A 23,925-nucleotide genomic window follows, 5' to 3' on the forward strand; every position below is an offset into this window, starting at 1 on the left:
ATGTCACACCCATGAGCACAGGGGGTTCTGAGGACAGATCCCTCACCCAGGGGAGCTTGGACTACTGATGCTCACAGACCTGGCTGGTTGGAATAGCCAGGAAGCGACACTACTGTGCCAAGTCTACCTTTTCTCAGAGGAGTTTGAAATTCATATTATGAATTAAGGTGGCTTTTAGATCTCTGGAGATATTTTAAAATTTTTATTACTGGAGGTATGAGATGCTCCTGTCTTGTAGACAGAGGCTGGAGATGTTACTAAACATCTCCAATACATAGGATGGCCCCTGAATTACCAGAGATCTAAAAGCCAGCATAATTCTTTCCACACATATTTGAAGTACCAGTGACCTCTGGGAGTCTTTATTGTATATAGTTCCCATACTACTGATGTCCACAATTAAAAAATCTACCACTTACTCTTGGAGATCAGATAACTTACATTTATACATTTAGAATCAAATATCCTACTTTAATTAGTTTTATCTGCTGATATCACTTAACAGGTAAGTAATTAGATATCCCTATTTTAATGGAGTTTGCGAAAAGACCTGGTATGACCATGAAACCCATAGCCCTTAGTTCTAAAGATCTTCTCCAGACCTTTTGTTTGCATCTCACTTGGTTGGCAAGTTGATTAATAAACTAGCTAAGAATAGTATTTCTAAGACTTAAAAATGTCCTTTTAGCTAGGTGCAGTAGCATATGCCTATAATCCCAGTGACTTGGGATGCTGAGGCAGGAAGATCACAAGTTCAAGTCCAGCCTGGGCAACTTAGCAAGGCCCTGTCTCAAAATAAAAAATGAAAAGGGATGGAGATATAGCTCAGAGGTAAGGTAGAGCATCCTTGAATTCAATTCCCAGTGCCCTCCTCCAAAATGTCTTTCTGTTATTTCTTTTATTTTTTATTATGTACTTTTAAAAAATAGTAGTAGTTGGATACAATATCTTTATTTTGTTTATTTATTTTTATGTGGTGCTGAGGATCAAACCCAGGGCCTTGCACCTGCTAGGTAAGCACTCTACTGCTGAGCCACAACCCCAGCCCCGCCCCTATTATGTACTTTTTAATTGTATTAATTTGCATTTCATTTCTTTTTTATTCTGATCCCCTGACTTAATGATTTATATAGCCATTTTGGCATATCCGTTGTCAGAAGCTGTGAGACCCCTGCCCCTCAGCCTTCCTCTCCCCACTGCTGGGCTATCTAGTTAACTATTCCACTCCCTGGGGCCATGTTCAGATAATCACTGTTGGGCTTTGGTCTCCTCCCTATTGTTGAGATCCAGAATGGGGCTGACTAGTAGCCTCCTCTGTTTAGGACTGGGATCCCTCAGTGGTAGGTGTCACTAACTCTCCCACAACATGTGGAAAGCTAGCTGGGTTTAGGGTACCATTTGCTAGCATTCTTCTGGATCCCTATCACATCCAATCCAGGGCTGGTATCTCTTCAAAAGCCAAGAGCTCAGGTAGGCTAACATGGGTGCTTAGATGAACTCTTTCCCTACCTTGGCCACCTCCTCTTCACTTTCTTCATGGAGCCTTTCCAGTTCCTCAAGATCCAGGCCGAACTCCTGTTGCTCTAATTTTGCAATATTATCCAGTTTCTCATTTTCTTCCATCATATTCAGAACCTAAATTTTCAAGTAGGAAAGGATGATGTCAAGAATTATAGATGGCAACTAATAAAAAAATAGATGTTCTGTTTATCTAAATATACTACTGAGTAAAGAGTCACTTTATAGACTTATTGTGGTTATTAAAGTGTTAAGGTTTTATCCTTAGAAATTCATTTATCTAATAACTAAAACACCCAAAATAAACAAGCTCATCATAAGCTAGTTTTAAAATTCAAGTGGAAAATAAATATGCATAAAAATCCATTTAAAAAATAGAGCAAAAAGATAATTACTCTCAAGATATAAAATCATATTATAAAATTAAAATAATTAAAATGTTTTAGTATTGGCTCAGGAAAAGATCAATCAATCTCAGAATACAGAATCCAGAAACAAGCTGGGCATAGTGATGCATACCAGTGATCCCAGCAACTTGAAAGGCTGAGGTAGGAGGATTGAAAGTTTTGCCAGCCTGTGCAACCTTAGCAAGACCCTGTCTCAAAATAAAAAAATAAAAAGAGATGGGGATTTATCTCAGTGGTTGAACGCCCCTGGGTTTAATTCCCAGAATCACAAAGAAAAAAAAAAAATGAAAAAGAGAATCCAGAGATACTCCTGTACATTTGGGAATCCAGTGATTTAGAAAGAAGTCACTGCAAATCAGTGGCAAAAGAATGGCACATTCAGTTAAAAAATTTTGGGGAGATGGGCTATTTACTTGAAAAAAAAATCAAGTTAAAACCAGACCTCATATACTATCTGCAAAAATAAATCATACGAGTAAGTAAAGGAGCATCAGAAGGAAATAAGTGAGACTTTGGAAGTCTTTTTTGTCTTTTGATAGGGTCTTACTTATGCTTCCCAGATTGACCTCCATCTTCTGGGCTCAAACCATCTTCCTGCATCAGCCTCCTGAGTAGGTAGGAATTCTGGCACACATTACCACACCCAGGCTTGGGAAGGCTTTTTTAAGTCAGACACACAAAATATAAAGCTAAATAGAAAATGATCCATATACCCAGACCATGCCATAATTTTTAAACTTTGTATTAATAAAAGGCACATTATGAAAGGTTAAGAGACAAGACAGTAAACATTTTTGTAGATTGAACCACATATTTTCACAGAAAATATTTGTAGGTTGAACTATATAAAATAGTAGTTTTAAGCAGTTCAGCCTAATAATGACTACCTCTAGATTTTCCCCATGTACACCTCCATGCTCTTTTTTCCTTTTTGTCTGATCAGGTTAAGATAAAGCAAGACAGCCTTAGAAATTACATGCTAAAGACAGCAGGGTCTCCAGCAGCCGGGGTCTCTGAAATGACTACATGGAACAGAGCAGCTGCCAACCTGAAGGGTCACCCAAGACTGTTACATGAGGATGAAATAAACTTCTCATTCTTCTATGCCATTATACTTTTTGTGTTTATTTGTTACCACAGGGTAGCTAATCCTAATGATTATATATATATATATATATATATATATATATATATATATATATATATATATATTTAAAATAAAGAATTCCTAAAATCAAGAACAAGAAGGCCAACAACACAATAGCAAAATGTGCAAGGCATGAACAGAGGATTCAGTCTTTAGAGTCATGAAAAGGTGCTAACCTCATCAGTAATCAGGAACATAAAGAAAATGGGGAGGAAACTACCAAAGCAATAATTTTAGAGCATTTCCTGGTACTAAAAGATAAAGTTTTCCTATTAAAAGGACTGACCAATGTCTAGCATATAAAAGGGAAAAGAAAACCAAAAACCTAGGTGCCTGGTAGGACTTGGAGGATACATTCAAATGGGAGGATTAAAGAGAGGCACTTTTAAAATAGATGTGGCAGGGTACAGAAACCAGCAACGTACCATAAAGCATCCTGAGCTAGCACCTGTGGGAAGCTATCATGTTCCTTGTCTGAAAGGCCAGGGTTGGAAGTGTTGAGAGCCACAGCTGAAGGGGCCCCAGCAAACTTCCAGCTGCCAGCAAACTTCAGACTGCCAGCTGATGATTGGCTCACAGCGGCCCCAGCAACTTTTAGCTGATTGGCTCCTCTGCGGTGATGCTCATTGGGCTGTTTCCCTGCCCTTTTAGACTACGGAGCTGCTCATTGGGGGACTTTTTTTTTGGTTCCGCCCATGCAACCCAGTCAATCGGCCTCAACAGCAGGAGGAGAAGGGGAGATTGAGAGACTTGTGAGAAGCCGGTGGTGGCAGTTGGGCTCTGAGGGTTTTTCCTGAGGAGCTGTGTAGTGCGGTGTGTGGCTCTAAAAATAAAGTTCATTTCTTTTGACAAGTGGTTCCTGAATTGTGCCCAGCCAGACTGCGGCATTACCAGGATCATATGCAATTTGTTGTTGCTGATCCTCATAAGGTCCCTTTCCTAACAACATATCTAGATTTCTCTGAGGATAACCAGCTGCTGCATTTTGCCTAGCCATCTCTTTGCATGGAAGTAGTTACTGGAACTTAGCCCTTCAGGAGAGGGCTGGTAGTCACTGCCAACTCATAACCTATGAGAAAATAAGAACTCTGACTTTAGTCTCCTGCCCTCCAGTCTCATATAGTTACCATACCTTGCCACTTCCCAAGTGGAAGTCAAATGGCAAAAGAGGGCATTCTTGCTGCCAGAAAGGCCAGCCTCTAAGGGGTTCAGAGCATGGTGGAAATGGTAGCACAGTTTATATATATCTACACCAGCAAACCTATAAAATCCATCAACATGTCGAGATTCATAACCTTGAAATTTCTAAACATCAGGATAAAAAAAGGACCCTATGATTTTTATCCAGAGATAAAAATCTTATTGCCTACAAAGAACTGGGAATAAAAAAGGCACTAGACTCTCTAAAGCAAACACTATAAGTCAGGAGACAATGGAGTAGGCCTTCAAAATTCTGAGGGGAAATTACTGTGCACCTTTGCAAACCACTGAAGAAATATGAGAGCAGAATAAAGACATTTTAAGAAAAACCAAATTTCACACAATATTTTTCACCTGTATGTTTTTTCAAGGACAGCACCAAAGCACAGTGCATCTCTAGGGACAACCACTATTCATGCTGGATTACATTTGAATGGCATCCAAGAAGCACAGTTCTGCTCTGAAGTATGTTCCCAAGCCTGGAACAGAGGTCCTGCTGAGGAAACTACTGGAAGATGCATGCCAAGGGAAAAAAAAAAACACTCAGGACCCAGGAAATAGGGCTTCCAACTCAGGAGGCAGATAAGAGAATTTCCCAGGAAGATGGCCTTGAGAGTGCCTGCCCGTGAGAGCAAGGGGCTTAGACTGGAGCCAGAAGATGGAAAGCTGTAGAAGGGAGTTTGAAAAAAATAAGAGCATACCATCATCTGATTGATTACCTCAGGTATTTGTATTGAGAAGAGTTTTTGTTTTGTTTTGTTTTGTTTTTTTAGCATATCAGGAGTTTAATTAGGTAATAAGTACATAGGCTTAATCCAAAAAAAAAGGCAATTCCAAGAAAAAGTTGAAAAAATAGATATGTAATCATAATATACAGTATAACTCATGCTCATGTTTGAAGATTTACATAACTGTAATAGTGTGTATACTGAGCTGGATTGATCTGTATGGGGTGTGTGTGTGTAATAGAATCCACCTTCTTTTATACTAGCAAGCTCATAGTTAGCATCCAAATTGAAATCTCAAGAAATAACAGTATTAAGATGGCCATTTAGAAAACTGGAGGTAAAGAGCCAAAAGAAAAAGTGGAAAAAATTAAAAACAGCTACCTCAGAAGTACAGGAATCAGAGCAGGGAGAAGAAGGGCAGAGGCTGCTTTTAAAACATTTTTGATTATGTTACTTGTTATCTAACTTACAAATATGTAAATGTATAACTTTGATAAAAATAAGTATGAAAATATCATGTAAAATAGGGCATTTGGGGAAGACACTATTTAGATAGAGTGTAATATGGGAAAAATTCAACTGTCAAAGTACCCCAGAAACTTCAGCTTGTAGGCAGAGGAAAAAAGGGTGTGGCTTCCTATTGTGCTAGACAAAATGAAGTTTGAAAAGTGATCTTAGACAATATGTCAAGTGGATTAGTGTAGGAAATCACAGCACTTACAGTTTTAGCAAGTTCTTTGATTCCTCTTCTTATCTCTTTCCTTTTCTGGGAAAACATTTTAATTTCCTTTTCGACTGCCTGAAATGGAGCAAGAACATCACTCAACAAAGCAAGAGAAATGGTAGGGGGAAAAATGATACATGCTTAGATAGATAGGTAGATGGCCCTTCTCTAAAAAGAGAAATAAAACACTACCAGATGAATAATAAACACATCCATGAAATAAAGCCATTGTGACACTTTGCTTTAAATCTAACTGTACTATGAAGGGACTATTGAAGCATCTCAAAACTGATGCCAATGGAAAGAAAATAATTAAATAATGAAAAATTAAATAGTGACTAATTGACCAAGGAAAAGTGATGGGCTCTTTGGGAACTTGAGTGAAAATTGACAAGCAGGCTGAATTCAGATAAGATCTACCCTTTGCCCATTGCCTAAGTCTCTTTTATGACACTAGAAGCCCACCCCATTGCTTCAAGGTGGGCACTCCCCCAAAACTTCCATGGAAATGGGGCACCACAGTTCATTCTGTTTTAGCTTACCTGGACACTTTTGTCAGGTTTCATATTAGCCAAGTCCCTAAAGCTCATGAACTTAATCTAAAAGACTGGGCTGTGTTTAGGGGTCTCTTGGTGTTTAGGAAAGTTATACTTGCAGTGATACAACACCCTGTCAAGTGGTGTCTCATTCAGTCTTCTTTCCACCAGGTTTCTTTTAGAACCTAATCTATTTGCACACCGCAGAGCATTATTTCAAACCTGTCCAACATTTTATAAATACCTCTTGGCTTTTCCATTGTATCCAGGGAATTTCCTTCTTACTCTCCTCAGTGGCTAATTCTTCTTGTGACGAGTCAATCTTAGAAGAAGATAGACGTTTCTTATATTAAAAACTCATTGAGTTCTTCTTCTTCCAGTTTACTTCATAGAACTGCATCCAATCCATTTGCATTTGTTGCATTAAAAAACTAGACATTTATTTGACTAAGATGCTATGTTTTATTCATTTAATTCCTTATTTACAGTCTGTCCTTATTTACAGAAATTAAAACATTCTAAAGACAAAAAATAGGAAGTATATGTGAAATAACACCTTTGTGACACCTTGCTTTAGTCTAACTGCTACTTTGCAAGTGACTGAGAAAGTTACTAAAGGCAGAAATAATCACCCAGGTCACAGGGTTACCACATCGCTCTTGTCTCCTTCCTTTTACTGTGGTTCCATGTGTTCTCAAGCTCTGCCATCTGTGCTTACAATCCTCCTCTTCTCCTCCTTGAGGTCTTTATACTTTCTACCTGCCATCTTCCTGTAGCATCCATTTCTCCTTTCTATTGGATCTCTTCCAACAGTATCCAAAGATAATCTCTTAGGAAAACTACTCTTGAATGACAGGCATGCTTCCTTTTGACTGTCACCCCATTTTCATGCTCCTCTTTGTAGCAAAATTTGTCCCTCCTGGTTCTCCTGTGACTTCACTGGCCACCCCCTCGTTCTCCTTTGCTTCCCTGTACTCTTCCCTTGGCTTGACTTTCTAGGAGTTGCTCCTGTCTGGTCTCTTGTGCTTCTCTCCATTCATTTCCCATCATGACTTTGACCTAGTTTTTTGGCTTTTAATTCCACCCACATGCCTTGACCCTCAATTGACATCTCCAGTCCTGGCCTCTCCTGAGAACTCAAGGCTCATCTATCCAACAGCCTGCTTGGCATCTCCACTCACGGAGGCTTCTCAAGCTCCATCTTTCTCCCTACAGCTGCTCCCTTCCCCACAGTCTGCCCCATTCCCATGAATGGTACCATCTTCTACATAATTGTTCAAAGGAAATAATCTGACTTGTCCTTGGGTCCTTTCTTTTCTCCTAAGTCTAGCCCCTTGGTGAATTCCATCAACTCTACTTCTGAAACTGACTAGAATCCATCACTTCTCTCCTCTGTGCCATCACTGCTAACTGGACCCCTACATGGCCTCCTGAGCAATTTCCCCACTTCCGTCCTTGTCTCCTACAGGAAACCTCCTTGCAGAGGCAATTAATCATTTCAAAAAATGTAAAGGTAGTCTTGTTAATCCTCTGCTTAGAACACTTCAATAGATTCTCACTACATGCAAAATAAATCACACTCTACCTGGCTTACAAGGGCTTCCTCACCTGGTCTCGCCACCCCCCTGCCCCCAAGGACCTCTTTTCTTACTACTTTCTCCCTTGCTCACTTGAATGGCATAAACTTTTTGTAGGTCCTCACACCTCATGCCAAGCTCTGCTCCTCTACACAGAGGTCTGCTGTCCCCCAGTCCCTGGCCCCTCCTCCAGTGCAGATCTCAGCTTAAAGGTCTTTCCTTGGAGAAGAAGCTGGCTAGCCAAACACTATCATACTAACTTCTTTTTATTCACTGAAAAGCACTTATCATGCCCTAACTTTTTCTTGTTTATTTATTCAGTCCCTAAATGGAATGTCAACATCATGAAAGCAAACATAGAAGAGTTCTATATGATTTACAAAGAAAGAAACAAGCAAGCAAGCTAGTAGGAACTCAACTGAATATTTAAAGTCATGTCCCAAATCTAAAGAAACTCTTGGAGAGTTTAAATAATAATTCTCCTCTGCTATGGTCTTGCTCAGAAATGTAAGTAGTTTCTGGAAATAATCAATACATTCATCGCCATAAATTCCTCCAGTGTGCCTATATTAAGAAGAAAGAAAACACATAGGTTACAATATCACAATTTTAAAAATTCATATTTAGCAATGTTATTTCTAGATACCAAATCATCTTGGCACAAAGAAACATCTTAATTCTCCACAGTGTCCTGTAGTAAGTAGGACTCCACTCCTTAGAGGAGAAGCCTTTCAGCAGGCTCCAGGACAAAAGTCTCTTGACCTCTCTCGGGTGACTTTTCCTCATGTTTTCCCCATCACTATCACCTCACCCATCATGGCCCTTGAGCCTACCCTGGCCACTGCACAGAAGAGCCACTGTATCTGCTGAGCCCTCAGAAAGCACCAGGTGCTGCACTGCTCCACTTATGATATCACATTACCATTCTGGGCCCTCAGAGCCCATTCCCTGGGTGGGTGGGGGATTACTTCTGCAGCACATCAGGGCAACTCAGCTTCACCCTGAGGGCTTGTGAAAATGCATACCTGGGTGCATCTGCAGACTCTGTTGATTCAGAAAGTCTAGATGGGCCCAAGAACATTTACTTCTAGCAATCTTGTAGAAGCTACAGACACTTCCTCGAGTCACATTTTTTATAGATGACTTCGAGGAGATGTCACATGCCTAAGGTCATAAGCTCATTAGTCCTGGACTAAAGTTTCAAACCCAGTGTTCTGAGCCAGAGCTCAGGTGATGACTGACAGATGGAAGCTTCCCTCTATGAACAGTGGGAACACCCCTCTGCTGTTGCCCACTGACTATAAAGGATACGTTAGGATTTTTTTTTTTTTTAACACAGGGATTGAACCCAGGGGCTCTTAACCACTGAGCCACATCCCCAACCCTTTTTATATTTATTTTGAGACAGGGTCTCAATAAGTTGCTCAGGATCTTGCTAAGTTGCTAAGTCTGGCTTTGAACCTGCAATCCCCCTGCCTCAGCCTCCCAAACCACAGAAATTATAAGCATGTGGGCCTGGTGGGACTTAACATTTAGTAAGATACAAGTTTATGTTTTACTTAGGTTTCCATGTACAAAATGGTCATGAAGACACAGTCTTCAAATGAACTCTTGAAATAAATGGCTACCAAAAGTGTTATGATACAAACTTCTGCAATAGTTAACATTTCACAATGTTGCCACAAAAGACTATGTTTTATTACAGTTTTAATCATGAGGATCAATGACACATTAATGAATGATGTCCATTAGCAGATCTAACAAGGCAACATTTAAAGTCCAGTCTGTCTTTTTTGTGTCAACTTCATGTTTTCTACCCCCTAGTCATCATCCATATGTTTGGGTAATATTTATTTAGAATTTTAACTTGAATATAAACAAATTAACTCTATATAATTTAATATCATCTAGGCAAGATAAGTAAATGTGTTTGTATGTGTACATACACACGTGTGAGGTTTCTTGGGAGACAAATAGGAGTTTTTAAAGTCATCTAAATAAAACTATACCTTTATTTATTTTATTTTATTTTATTTATTTTTTTATTAATTTATTTTAGTTTTTGGTACTTAGGATTGAACTCAGGGACACTGATTCCCTGAGCTACATCCTCAGCCCTATTTTGTATTTTATTTAGAGACAGGCTCTCACTGAGTTGCTTTAGCATTTCGCTTTTGCTGAGGCTGGCTTTGAACTTGCAATCCTACTGCCTCAACTTCCCGAGCTGCTAAGATTACAGGTATGCACCACTGTACCTGGCTGCCTAATTATGCCATTTTTATGTTTTGAATTTTAATGCTTTGATATCTGGGGCCTTGATTACCCTGTTGGGGAATACCTCTTCCAGGGCTATCTAATTCCTGGAGATAGTAACCACTAGCCAGGAGTAGGCCTTTCAAATGTAGACACCACAGCCCAGCCACCCCCTCAGGGGCTCTCACACTCAGGGTCATCATTTCCCTTTCCTAATAGCCCCAATACCAAGTCCCAGACACCCAGGGGCAGCTATTAGGTCCCAGCACCTGCTGATAGTATTCAAACTAGCCTGTCCCAAACCTGCCTGATTCTTACTTTGGAAACCAAGGCTCTTGCCCACCTTTCTCCACTCCCTCAGCCTCCTGGCCCACCCTTGTGCTTCCTGCATGGCCTTATAGCATGGTGTGCCCTTTCTTCTAGGAATCTGTGAGCATAAGAGCCTATCTTTGCAATAGCAGCCAAATTCCTTTACATTGGCCTTGCTGTACTTAATAATAAAATCCATATTTTAAAACATCATACCAAATGGATTGCTTACTGTATACCATACGTACTTCCATTTTAGGTAAACCAGGGTGCCGTCATCTTTCCCATTCACCAGAATACTTTGTCCATCCATTGAAATTCTCATGGACTGAATCCCATGCGCCTGATGAGAATGACTCCCACACCGAGCAAATGTTTCCTCAATAGTTTTAGGAACAAAGTGGAGAAATTAGAAATGCACTTCTACACGTGGCTTTCCTAACAGGCTTACATGTACTTCAGCCTGTGGGTAAATCTTTTTCTATTTGCTAATAGCACTTCAGTTGGTATGGCCGTAGTTCATAGTAATGTGTCCCTAGTTTAAACTCATTTATTAGCACTGATTTATTCTCCCTGTAGGGTGGAAGGAGAGATATTATTGTCACAAATTTATGATTGGTGATGAGGCATTGGGAAGTGAAGGAACTTGCTGAAGGCTATGGAGTCAGGCAGGGGTGGGGCCTTGAGCAAGCAGAGGTGGCAAATTCAGAAGCCTTTAAAATAGTCAACACAGTCAGGCAGGTTCCATTGATGTGCAAAGCAGTTGAGCACCCAGGAGAGAAGGTGAGAAGCTGGAAGATACACAATAGCCCTTGGAGGATGCTCATTAAACCAATTGGGAAAAAAAAATCCAAAAACAACACACACACAACCCACCAATGTGTCACACAGAACAACTGTTTAAGCTCCCTGTCTGAAAACTATGATTTTTCATGCTGTTTCTCAAGAATGATCCATTTTTCATTTAATTTCTTGAATAGGCAATAGTTCAAAAATTTTAAAACTGTAAGTGTATGACATGGAATCTCCCTCCTATCCCCATGTCCTAATACCAACCTTCCAAAGGCAAACAATGTAACAAGAACCATCAATATTCTTTCAGAGTTTTTTTTTTTACATACATACAAACAGATTTTTATGCAATATGAATTTTTCTTACATAAATTATAATATGTATATATACAAGGTTGCTTTTCCCCTTAATGATCAATATATATTGGAATATTTTCCATGTTCTTATGTAACGATCTCCTCATTCTGTATCATAGCTGCTTAATATTCCATATTTTATTTATGAACTAATTTTGTACCATCATAACTTTATTTATTTAACCCTCTGTTTTACAAATAGTACTGCCGTGGATGACCTGATTCAAAACAGTCAATACAGTCACTCAGAACATCTTGATATCTTGCCATGTCATGCCACTGTCAGATATACCATACATTACATCTTGTTTCACTAGTTGACAGTGTAGCATTTTGCAAATCATTCCTTAAAATCACAGTCCCAAAACCCAGAAAAATATCCCCTACCTTTTGGGGAAAGGCAACTAATTTCACCTTTTCAGAGGTCTAAGGACAATGGAAATCAAAAATAGTAGTGGTGGTGATTGAGTTTGCAAGTGATGGTGGAGGACTGAATCAGGGCCAACCCTGCTCCCTTGTGCAATTCCAGTGTGAAGGGACAGTGGGGCAGCAGCAAGCCAGTCAAGGCTCTTCAAGCCAGGGGGTAGCATGTTTGCAGAGTAATTCACCATTTCTAAAACAGTTCCCCCCACTACCGATAGGGCAGAGCCTTGAGACTTTCCTGATTTCCTGGCTGAGCACCTGAACTTCTTTGAGCTCAGTGAATTTCTAAGACACAGCTAGCTGATTGCAGAGTTAGGTAGTGCCCTGCCTAGTGCTCTATGTTTGCAGATCTCTTTTTCCTGGTGGGAGTTTCTTCCCTTCAAGATTCAAACCAGGGTATATCAAGACACTTGTGAAAATGGCAAAGTCACCAGGTGTGGTGATGCACACCTGTAATCCCAGCAGCTTGGGAGGCCAAGGCAGGAAGATCACAAGTTCAAAGATCACCAATTCAGCAAGGCCCTAAGCAACTTGGAGAGGCGTTGCCTCAAAATAAAAAATAAAAAGTGCTGAGAATGTGGCTTAGTGGTTAAGCACCTCTGGATTCAATCCTTGGTACTAAGAAAAAAAAAAAGTCAAAGTCATTAATTCCATCAGTGATAAGAAAAAGTTGAGTCAATGAACAAGGAAAAGTTCTGGTTTGTCTTCTAAGGACTTTTGTTAGTTATCTGAAATCAATATACACACTGCATATTTTTTTTAAAGGAGCTTACCAAAGTATAAATATCTCGGATACACAGAATTCCACATTTAGCTATTGTTATGAGCCACAATCCATGCCAAGATAGATAGAGCATTCCAGTTCCATAATGCTTGCTTTGCACTTTTTGGTGTGGCTTAAGAATACAAACCTTGGTATCTTCCTGCTAATCAAAGAAAAGAACCATATTATAGAAAAGATTAGATGAACAGCAAATTCATGTTTACAGATGTGCATTTTGCATACATACTCATATTTAAATCACAAATGCTGTTCTTAGAAATGAATTAGTATGGGATAAAGTAGGTGCTCATGTTTGTACCTACCATGTAACACATACTTTGTTTGCAAATAAAAGTTTGTTTTGCTAGCTAAGGAAAGTCTTCATATGTAGTCTGCTTCTAAAGTTTCAGCTGACACTGACAATCTTTATTTTTGCCAATAATTTTTATAAATCCTAGTAAAAGTCAAAATAAGGTAGTTGAGGCCAGAAGTTATGGCACATATCTATAATCCCAGTGGCTCAGGAAGTTGAGACAGGAGGATCGTTGAGTTCAAAGCCAGCCTCAGCAACTTAGCAAGGCCCTAAGCAACTTAGCAAGACCCTGTCTCTAAATAAAATTTAAAAAAGGGGAGGGGGCAGTGGGGGCTGGTGATGTGGTTCAGTGGTTAAGCATGCCTGGGTTCAATCCCTGGTATAAATACATGAATAAAATAAGGTAGTGGCTATACCTCCTATGTGTCTCTTGCATTCCCCCCCAAGCCTTTCACATGTCCTTCTTTGGTCTGAAATGTCCTTTTCCACCCTATCCCCGCCAGTCCTGCCCATCTCCTTATGTCAGCATCTACCCCTAGACAGCTCATATTACTTTTCCACGTCTTAATCTGACCTGTTCTTCAAAGTCCAGTTCAAATATTGCTCATGAAATTTTCTTGAATTCCCTTTTCCATGAATCATTTCTGCAATTTCTATGTCCAATGCTGTCTACTCTGAGAGAGAAGGGCTTTGATTGAATTGAGAGAGGCGGGAGATACTCTTGGGACCCATTCAGTGGGACACTGAATAGCTAAGGGGCAGCAAGCAGAGGGTCACTGGGACAGTGTGCAGAGCAGAAGGTGACACAACATGGAAGAAGTTCAAAGAGAGTGATGAAAGGATGTTAGGAACATAGTTCAGTTATTTTGCTTACAGATCAGGCACCGAGTTCCACTGAAAATTACCCATCCTCTAGCCCTTGGCATCTATGGAATAGATTTTCTAATGCTAGACTTTTTTTAAGCAACTAACCCAATATTGGGTCATCTTCATTGGGTTATCTGGCAAGTGTGACATATGCAGCACGAGTGTGAGCTTGCTCAGAGGTATTTTATGCTGGATTAACAAGTAACACTAATATTATCTAATTCAAGGGCAGTGTATTAATACAATAAAGCCTTTTATTAATTGAACTATTCTGTTAAAGCAGACAAGAGGATCATGTCTAAATAGCACATTGTCAATGTTGATTGCTAAGGTGAGTGATAGCATGCTAGAGTTTTGGCATACTTTTTCAGGAAGAAGATAGCTACAGATGTACGGTGCTTGATTACAGAAGCCATATATTTGGTTACTTTGAAAGTCCAAGACTGCAGAAGACAGAGTGTGCTCCATCTCATACAGGTTCAAATGAATCAGCTCCTCTTTCAGTTTCCCTCTTTCATCAGTGAAGCTTTCAGAAACTATAGGATTTGAGGAAGAAGAGAGCTGATTTATACCATATATTGATTTTATTCTTTATCATTATTAACAATTATGAAAAGCAAAATAAAAGTTTTAAATGCTCACTTAATATTGCAGAGGCTATTCATTTATGAAAATGATTTTAAAACAATTTATCTATACTAAAAATACTGATGACTGATGAGTAAAATCTCTTGCTGGTCTTAGTTAATTTTATCAATTGACTTAAAGACACATCAGTAAATAAATATATGAGCCATGTAGGGTGGCACACCCTGTAATCCTAGCAACTCAGGAGGCTGAGGCAGGAGGATCACAAGTTTGAGGCCAGTCTCTAAATTAGCAAGACCCTAAGCAGCTTAGTGAGAACCTGTCTCAAAATAAAAAGGGCTGAGGATGTAGCTCGGTGTTAAAGTGCCATGGGTTCAATCTCCAGCACCAAAAAATAAATAGATAAATAAATTTAAAAAATAAAATAAATGTACATAGTATAGAGATTCCTAATTAAAACAAAATATTCTTTGAGATTTTCTCTTATACTCTATAATCATTTATTTGTAAAATTGCTACCCAAATATATTTGTCATCTAAAACAAAATAAAGTATCTATTTTCTCATAATTTTTCACCCAGATAACTTTCTTTGTAATTTATTAGTGAGACATCAATAAATCTGAATTTTGTAAGTAGGGGTATATTAGTGTATAAGCAAAGACTATCTCTGTATTTTATTTTACTTCTCAAGCCCTTATGGAATATTTTGTGTATCTCAGACACTATTCTAAATGGCATACAAATATAAACTCATAGTAGGAAATGCTCTTGGAACTATGAGAAGATGAAGTAAAATTTTTTTGTTGTTTTAAAAAATAATTTATATTGGGCTGGGGATGTGGCTTAAGCGGTAGCGCGCTCGCCTGGCATGCATGCGGTCCGGGTTCGATTCTCAGCACCACATACAAAGATGTTGTGTCCGCCGATAACTAAAAAATAAATATTAAAATTCTCTCTTTCTCTGCCTCTCTTACTCTCTCTTTAAAAAAAAATTATCAGTGAAGGTAACTATACTGTAAAGAGTCTGAATTTAACTATATATGTTTAGAGCTACAAAAACAAGAGACATCACAAAATGACATAGTGTCATTTGATCCTTTTTCTTTTCTTTGCTAATAAAGCAGACTCATGAGTTACAAGGTCTAGAGGGAAATGCACATTTCAAGTTGTTCCACAGTCACATCAGTTTAACTTTGTAAAGATGCACAAAAAATAGCCATTTTACCTCTTCACAAATGATGTAATTAGGAGAAAAAAAAAGAGCCCAAAACAACTATAACAACACTTTTGCTGAGTCAAAGATAGAATAGGTTGGGTTGTCGGTTTTTCTTTACCTGTTGGTAGTATTTTGGGCACAGTAAATAATTCCAACCTGCTTTTTTCTGCATCTGGAAGTGAAGAAAGCACCAATACTTGTACCACGTCTACTTCCAAAAGAGACACCGTGGATATTTGTAGAATGTCCTTGCTCACCTCTGAAAGCAAATGGAAATCGATGCTCCTGTGGTCAGAACTTCTTACCATCCCCAATTATGATATCACATTATAGACTTGCCTTTATACAAACTTTAGAACCAAATTTATTTACCAGTATATCCAGTGACTTTTAAACATAAGTGACAAGAACGTTTTTGATGGGGCTAGGATTGTGGCTGAGCAGTAGAGGGCTCGCCTAGCACGGGCAGGGCCCGGATTGGATCCTCAGCACCACATTAAAAATAAAAGCATTGTGTTGTGTCCATCCACACCTAAAAAGTAAATATTAAAAAAAAAAGATGCTCACCTTTAAAAAAAAAACATTTTTGATGAACTGATGGAAGATCTTCCCTGATTATATCTAGATCAGCAGAGTGCCCCCAGCGTGGTTTAGCTTCTTTCCCATCTGGGGTGGCTTCCAGAGTCTATTATCTCTACCCATCTGCCCCCTGTGTGCCCTGTGCCCTGGCACAGGCACTCCAGCCAGTTTGCCCACTCTATTTTTAACTTTTTAAGTTGTAGATGGACAAATACCTTTATTTATTTTTATGTGGTGCTGAGGATCCAACCCAGTGCCTCACACATGCAAGGCAAGCACGCTACTCTTGGCTACAGCCCCAGCCGAGTTTGCCCACTCTAAATATTGGATGAGCTCAGGCACTGGTGTTCTTTGCGTCTGTACATCAGCAAGGCATATTGTGCCTGCAGCCCACTGTGGGTTCACTCCACACTTACCTCTCCATCTCGGAGGGGTGATACTACAGCTGTCCCCCTTTTCAGCCCCTTCCCCAGATGTGCAGGTGATGCATGCCCTTACCTGTTCCTCAACAGGAAGATCAAGGCCATCTCACTCAAACTCAGTCTCAAGATTCTTATCCTGACTCTCTCATCTTCTTGCTGTTTTGTTCCTCCTCCTTTATTTCCATAATGAGGCAGGAATCAATCTCAGGCTCCATCTGTGATTTTGAGACTACCCCTCCAAACCCAATTGGACCTTGCACTATCAATCACCTCTTGTTTGTCTGTGGTAGGGATTAAATCCAGGGGAGCCCCTTCAATGAGCTATACCCCACTGAGCTATACTCCCAGCCTTTTTTATTTTTAATTTTAAGACAGGGTCTTGCTGTTGCTTAGGCTGACCTTGAGCCTGAAATCCTCTTGTCTCAGCCTCCTGAGTTGCTGAAATCACAGGTGTGTGCCACAGTGGCACCCCCACACCCACCAAGCTCAATCACTTCTTTGGTCTTGTGTCCCCAAGTCTCCTTCTATTCTGCTCTGTCTTCTGATAAGAACTGTCCTTCAACTCTGCTTCCCTTCAGTTTGGTATCTGATTCTTCCATCCTGGGTAAACTTCCTAAAATAGTCTTGACATTTAATCACTCCATTTTCTTACCTCTAGTCCCTCCCTGACCTCTTTGTCTCTCAGAGGTCCCCTGCAGATCATCCTTGCAGCACTCACACCAGTCACAGCTGTACCTTCACCCAGCCCAACTTCCTCATGCTTTTTGGTGGGGCAGGGCTGTTTCTCATTACTCTGACCCAGCCTCAGTTTTCTCCACTGCCTCCTCTGTCCACACCTTCAATGCAAAACAGACTAGTGTTCCATTCCCAGTTTCTCATCCCACCCACTGGCCAAGGAAAGATGTTAAGAAGTGGGATACTTAGGCAGCATGTATCTGTCCACTCTGAGGTTGGTCACAGGATCTACCACACTAGGTGCCATCTAATTGACATATTGAGATTGCCTGTTTGACTCCAGTAAACATTCAGATTTGCTTCACTAATCAACGTTCATGCTTTCAAGATCAGAATTCTATCATCAAGCCTTGAACTGTGTATTTCTGTCTCCAAACTAATGCTAAATATCCCAAAATGAATTGCTTATTGGCTTCAAATATACAGAATTGAAGCCTCAAAACCTATCTTCTTCAAATTAATGACACCACAAACTTCCACTATCCAGGTTATAGAAAGTTTGGAGTAAATGCTGGTCTCTCCTGCTGTGGTTTGTATTTGTTTCCCCCAGAGACTCTGGGGTCAAGTCCTGGTTTCCAGCCTATGGTGCTATTGGGAAGGGTGGAATCTTTAGGAGGTAGGGCTCAGTGGAAGGAAGTTAGGTTGCTGGGGGCATGCCCTGAAGAGGACATTGGGACCCCAATTCTTTCCTCTGTCTTCCTTTTCTTCCCAAATACCTTGGCCAAAATGTACTGCCTCACCACAGGCCCAAAAACTATGGGACTGACTATGGACTGAAACCTCCCAAACTGTGAGCCCAAATGAACCTTTTCTCTTATAACTTGATTTATCTCAGGTATTTGTTATAGGACTGGGAAGCTAACACACCTCCTTTTCACATATAATCAAATACCAAGTCCTACCAATCCCATCACTCAGAGTTGTTTCCTCTTCTCTCTTTCCAAGACACTGCATGGGTTTGTGCATTGTGCACATGACCTGAAGTTGGTCTTTCTGAGTTTTGAGTCCTGAATCTTCCACTACCTGTATGATCTTGAACAAGTACTTAACCTTGCTGTGCCTCAATTGCCTCATCTATAAAATGTGAATAACAACAGTCATCTATCTCACAAGAGTTGCTAATGGAGTTAACACACACCGTAGAAAACTTGCTATCACATAGCAAGGCACCCCTCAATAAACACCAGCTGCCATTATGATCGAGTATTGTTATCTCTTGTCTTGACTACTATTACAGCTTCCTTATTCATTTCTCTAATCCATTCTCTTTTCTTTCTACTATATCCTTCACATGCATGCCTGAGTCATCCTCTGAAGACCAAGCCAAAGCCAAATCATGTCAGTTCCATCTTGAAATTTCTGATGATGTCTCATTGAGCACAGAACAAATTCCAGAGTCCTTGGAACGATATTCAGGGACCTTTGTCATCTTTTACACTTAATTGTCATGGGCACCTTCTAATAAACTCTTCCATTTCCCTGTTATATCAGACTTCATTAAAATTTTTTTATCTTGCTCTGTAATATTAATATATCCCATCCCACACCTATGGAATCCTCAGAGCTCACTACTTTTCTTTGAAAAACCCTCCCTTTACCATCTTCACCTCCATACCTGTACACAGCTTTACCTCCTTCCCTCACACCTGGGAGAATTAATTGCTCTGCCTCTGGGCCAATGCAGAACTTTGCTTTGTTCTCCCCTCACTAAGTTGTCTTCTTGACCTTTTCATTTCCCACAGGCCTAGATTTAGCATTTTGCTCTTACTAGGCACTTGATATTCTTAGAAATTCATGAATGAATTTAGAAAATGTTTTTGAGGGAATATATACATGTTTGGTACTTAAAGCCAGAGAGAAAAGAATTAGTTCTTAAATAAATAATAAACATCTAAATATCATTTAAAAATATTTCAGGGAGAAACCATCCTTATTTCTCCTTAAAATATACATCAGAAATATTCAGCCACACTCAATACTTGATTCAAGAAATTTCTTTAGCATCAGATAAGCAGGTAACTCTAACACAGCAAATACCTCTACATATAATGTGGGGATCCTCCTAAATGACTGTTATCTAAATGTTTCTCTTTTTAAAAACATAATACAAATAATTATTTTGCTATAGTTCTATTTTTCTAATCTGAAATTCTTTGAAATACAGTGAATGGTATTTTAAAATAATACATATTCTGTCATACCTACGAATCCTAGGATCTCAAATGAGCTTGAAGGATTGGCATTCATAATAAAGATGTTTCCTTCTGAGGATCCAACAAACAGAAATATTCCTCGCTGGTCAAAACTAGAAAGAAGAAATCTAATGATCAGATCCTACTTGCTTCACCAGAGAGATAGTGAACAAGCATATGGATGTGTGGCCAAGGAGATATGCTCAAAACCCGTCACCAATGGTAGTTAATAAGTTAATAAGTCTCTGACCTTGTGAAAGTCAAGCAATCACAGGTAGACGTAACCCCTGTGCTCTACACCCATACCACAGAGGACATGAAGATGTCCTTCCACACGGGAAGATGCCCGAAACATGGACAACTGTGTCATTGTAAGTGAATAAAGTAAGTCAATAGAGCTTTCTTGTTATTTCAAGTGGGAATAAGCCATTTTCAAATTAGGGCTGGGTGTGACATTCAGTACCCCATGACTGGTCTGTGGCAGGAGGAGGAGGATGTGGTGAAACATCTCTTTAGTCCCTCAAATTAGGAAAAGTGAGGAGAGACAAATCAGAATAAGAGAAGTGGACCTGAGAAAGAAGAGGCACCCAGGAAATACCATGGTACAGAAAAGCAGAGTAGAGTGGGGAGGTGATCGCTGGCTGGTGACAGCGGGCCGGGCTGGATGCTCTGCAGCAACAGCACAGAGGGCAGAAACCAGCTCCTCCACGCTGCCTGCAAAACCTTCAGCAAAGTCTTCTCTGTGCCTCTTTGGACCTGAATCCCCTAATCTGTCCAGCAGAGACAAGCAGACTTCCTTAAGGGTCCCATCCAATGAATTCCAATAAGCTGTCAAGCAGGGCACAAATGTCAGTGTGTAATATTTACTGTTTTGATAAATTTTAAAAAGAAAGAGCAATAATAACAATAGCTTTTAAGTTCAAATACAATGTATCTACACTGTCTTCTTAAAAATAATACTTTAAAAGACTTTAAACAATCTGAATGTCTATTAACATATTGTTATTTTTTTAAATGTTGAAATGTTCATATAATGGAATCCTATGCTGCTATAAAGAAGAATGAGGAAGGTCTTTATGTGGACATAAAAATTCTCTAAGATAGACTATTTGGGGAGTAGTGAAAATAAATAAGTGAAAAATAAAACAAGGTCCAGAACACTGCGTAGTTTGCTCCCTTTAAGAGCAGTGGCAGCGACTCTGAGGCCCAGAGGCCTGGTCTCTGATCCCAACACATGCCGCTGCCTGTTTAAACTCTTCATGCCTCATCATCCTCACCTGTAAAATGGAGGGAGGAGCAGCTATAACAGAAGCACCTGGCACGAGTGAGCGCTCGATAATTATTCACAAATGCAAAGAAGTGCTTATTTTTGCAATTGTTTATGGATAAAATGCCTTTGGAAAGGGACACAGGACATTCGTAACAGGCTGCCTCCAGGGAGAGAACTTGGTGTTCGGGGAACTTTCCATACACACCCCTCTGTACCTTGTGAACACTGAACCAAATGAAGGTTTTATATGAAAACCAAATGAAACACGCAAAACTCAAGATTCAAAACAGTGATGGTCTTGCTGGAATCCTCAACAGACAGGCTGACAGAAGCGTGCCAGGAGGAGGAGGTGCTCACATGAGGTGCTGCACAGCAGACTTGGAGAGGAAGGCCTTGTGGATCACCCCAGGGGAGTCCACCTCTTGGACATCCAGGAAGTACACGTAGCCATCCACAGTCCCCACAACAGCAGAGTGGGAGGAGGGAGAGCAAGCCAGGGCTGTGGTCTGTTGAAGAGAAACCCCACAAAATGAAGCCTGCTTTCCTGCAGGTAGGAAGTCTACGGGGCTGGGGTGCAGCTCCTTGTGAGAGCTATGCTTAGTGTGTTCAAGGCCCTGGGTTCCATTCTCTGCACCAAAAAACAAACAATCACAGCAAAACAAAAAATGTCTACAATTTTTTGAAAATCCTGCAGAATGAGAGTAGTAAGTGTGATATGTGGTATGGTACTTATTTCAAATTACAGACTCAAGCCTCCTGAGCTCTCCAATTATATAAGCAATCACAGGAATCTGTACATATTATTTTTTAAAATTTTTAGTTTAGTTGTTGATGGACCTTTATTTTATTCATTTATTTATATGAGGTGTTGAGAATTGAACCCAGTGCCTCACACATGCTAGGCAAGTGCTCTACCACTGAGCCATAAGCCCAGCCCTTGTACATCTTATTTTGCTAAAATTAGAATGATAGAACATAAAGAGGTTTCTGGAACTTTAAACCATAGCATCATTTTAATCTCTAAATGATGTTAAAATGATTATGTCAATCATCTATCTAAATGATTGTGAAAAAAATAGACCAAAATAATAAAAATATTTAAAATTAATTTCGAGAATCTTCTAGACATTTTTGTAGAATGTGATTTTTAAAAACAACTGTTTTTCTCCAAGTAATGTAGATCTTGGGGTGCTGGTATGATGGAGGAAGACTTAAAAAGATAACTATGTCAGTTCAAAGAAGGGCATAAGAGATCCCTGTTTATTTCAAATTATTTATATAGAATACAATGTCTAAGAGAATAAATTAACTCCTATAATATTTAAGGAATCTTTAAATATTAAATATTTCAGAAATGTTTAACTTATCTATGATTATTCTTTGTTTAATATTAGGACTGAAAAAGAACTTAAGAAATCATCATTTTGTAGAATAGTAAACAGGGGCCAAGGAGTACATCAACTGCCTAGGATCCCATAGCTGTGACAAAGCTCATATGAGTACCTGGTGTCCTGCCCCATTAGAATGCAATTTTAGTGGGCTTTTATTAATCTTTATTTTACCTGAGAAATTTTATGAAACTTCTTAATTTGTGTGTGTGTGTGTATGTGTGTTCCCCAAATAATCACCTGAAACTATCCTCCATCCCAGGGCAAAAGTGTTAATCTAAAGAAGTATAGCACTAGCCAGAGGAGTCTTCTGTATCCTTGAAGGTGTCATCAAGGAAAGCTGCTGGTGTGTAGCCATTGTGGTGCTGAGCCAGGCTCCCTGAAGACCACTGGGTTCACAGTGGCACAGGCAGGCAGATCTGGCCCCAGCATCACTGGGCTTGTCTGGATCAATTCTCTGTAGGGCAATAGTGTCCTCCAAAAGGGACAACCCAGTGCCCCTCCACAGCACAGGCTGGATCTCATGAATGTCTAAGGCCTGGTTTGGAGCTCTGTGAAGTTGGTGGAGGCCTTCTGATGGTGCCTGTGTCCCTCCTTGGCCAAGAGGAGCAGGATGGGTCCAGGTTAAATAGGGCCCTGGGGGTATTGGTAAGCATTTGAGTCTCTCATCTGTAAATGGAGATGTGATCAGATGAACTTGTAAGATCTTATCTAGTTCTAGAAATGAATACAGATAAGCATTTGCCACACAGATTACAGAATCTTCTGTTTTATGGTCTTTTAGTCCAGAGTTTTTTTTACTTTACTTTTGAGGGAGAGTTTCATTTATACCATGGAATTGTGTGTCCTATGCATCTTGTAATTATCTAACATAAGGTATGATACTTAGTCTTTTATAATTGAGATTTTAATTTTATAAAGGGGAAAGGTTGTGACTTCCTGACCTACTAAGATCCATAGCACATCTGGAACTGCATAATGTAGCAAATGATGATAATTAATAGAAAAGTCACACCATTACAATTGTTTCTTGGTCCTTTTTAAAAACATTATTTTGTGCAAAATACACGATGAACATGCAGTATCATGTTGGTTTCACATTGAGACAGGTGCTGTGGAGGTTGTGGTTCGTTCTATTGCAATAATACACTCTCCTCCTGGCAAATTTCTTGCATATGCACTGAGAAACCACCCTTCCCTATTTTCAGGGTTGAGTGGAATGGATCTCACTCCCATTTCTGGGGTTGAGCATAAGCCAATTAACATTTCTCATTTCCTTAGCCATATTAATTAGTTCCAGGACATCATCAAAACAATAGATAGAAAAGAGAAGCTTCTTCCCTGACAATGAGGTATAATGTTGGAGTCTGTGGCATCTGCAGCCCACTAAATGAGACAAAAGTAAAACTAAAGGCATATGGTGGAGATAGAGATAAACAGGTCCTTGAGTAATATGATTTGAGCGACTGGACTGAGGCACACATGAGGCCGGACAAGTTTTGTTCTTTATAATTGACTGAACCAATAGCCCTTACTTTTTAATTTTGGCTTTATCTGGTTAGAGTGGTAATTTCCTTTCATTTCTAACTGATCTCCTTGTAAAGCAGGACCATTTACCT

General features: G+C 39.7%; 1 protein-coding gene across 1 annotated transcript in view; it reads right to left on the reverse strand.

Moving 5' to 3' along the window:
- The window catches only part of Cfap43 (cilia and flagella associated protein 43), an 87,558-nt gene that overhangs the window by 28,131 nt on the left and 35,502 nt on the right, over window positions 1–23,925 (reverse strand). The window contains exons 12-21 of the mRNA XM_026401120.2: window positions 21,276–21,424; window positions 19,658–19,761; window positions 15,839–15,979; window positions 14,278–14,450; window positions 12,745–12,894; window positions 10,648–10,778; window positions 8,257–8,401; window positions 6,505–6,603; window positions 5,722–5,799; window positions 1,510–1,635 (exon numbers count right to left, since the gene is read on the reverse strand). Of these exons, the coding sequence (XP_026256905.1) occupies window positions 1,510–1,635; window positions 5,722–5,799; window positions 6,505–6,603; window positions 8,257–8,401; window positions 10,648–10,778; window positions 12,745–12,894; window positions 14,278–14,450; window positions 15,839–15,979; window positions 19,658–19,761; window positions 21,276–21,424 (1,296 nt within the window). The remainder of the gene's footprint in view (window positions 1–1,509; window positions 1,636–5,721; window positions 5,800–6,504; window positions 6,604–8,256; window positions 8,402–10,647; window positions 10,779–12,744; window positions 12,895–14,277; window positions 14,451–15,838; window positions 15,980–19,657; window positions 19,762–21,275; window positions 21,425–23,925) is intronic.

This window comes from Urocitellus parryii, chromosome 5 (assembly GCF_045843805.1).
Source record: "Urocitellus parryii isolate mUroPar1 chromosome 5, mUroPar1.hap1, whole genome shotgun sequence".
In the NCBI taxonomy this organism is placed as follows: Eukaryota; Metazoa; Chordata; class Mammalia; order Rodentia; family Sciuridae; genus Urocitellus; species Urocitellus parryii.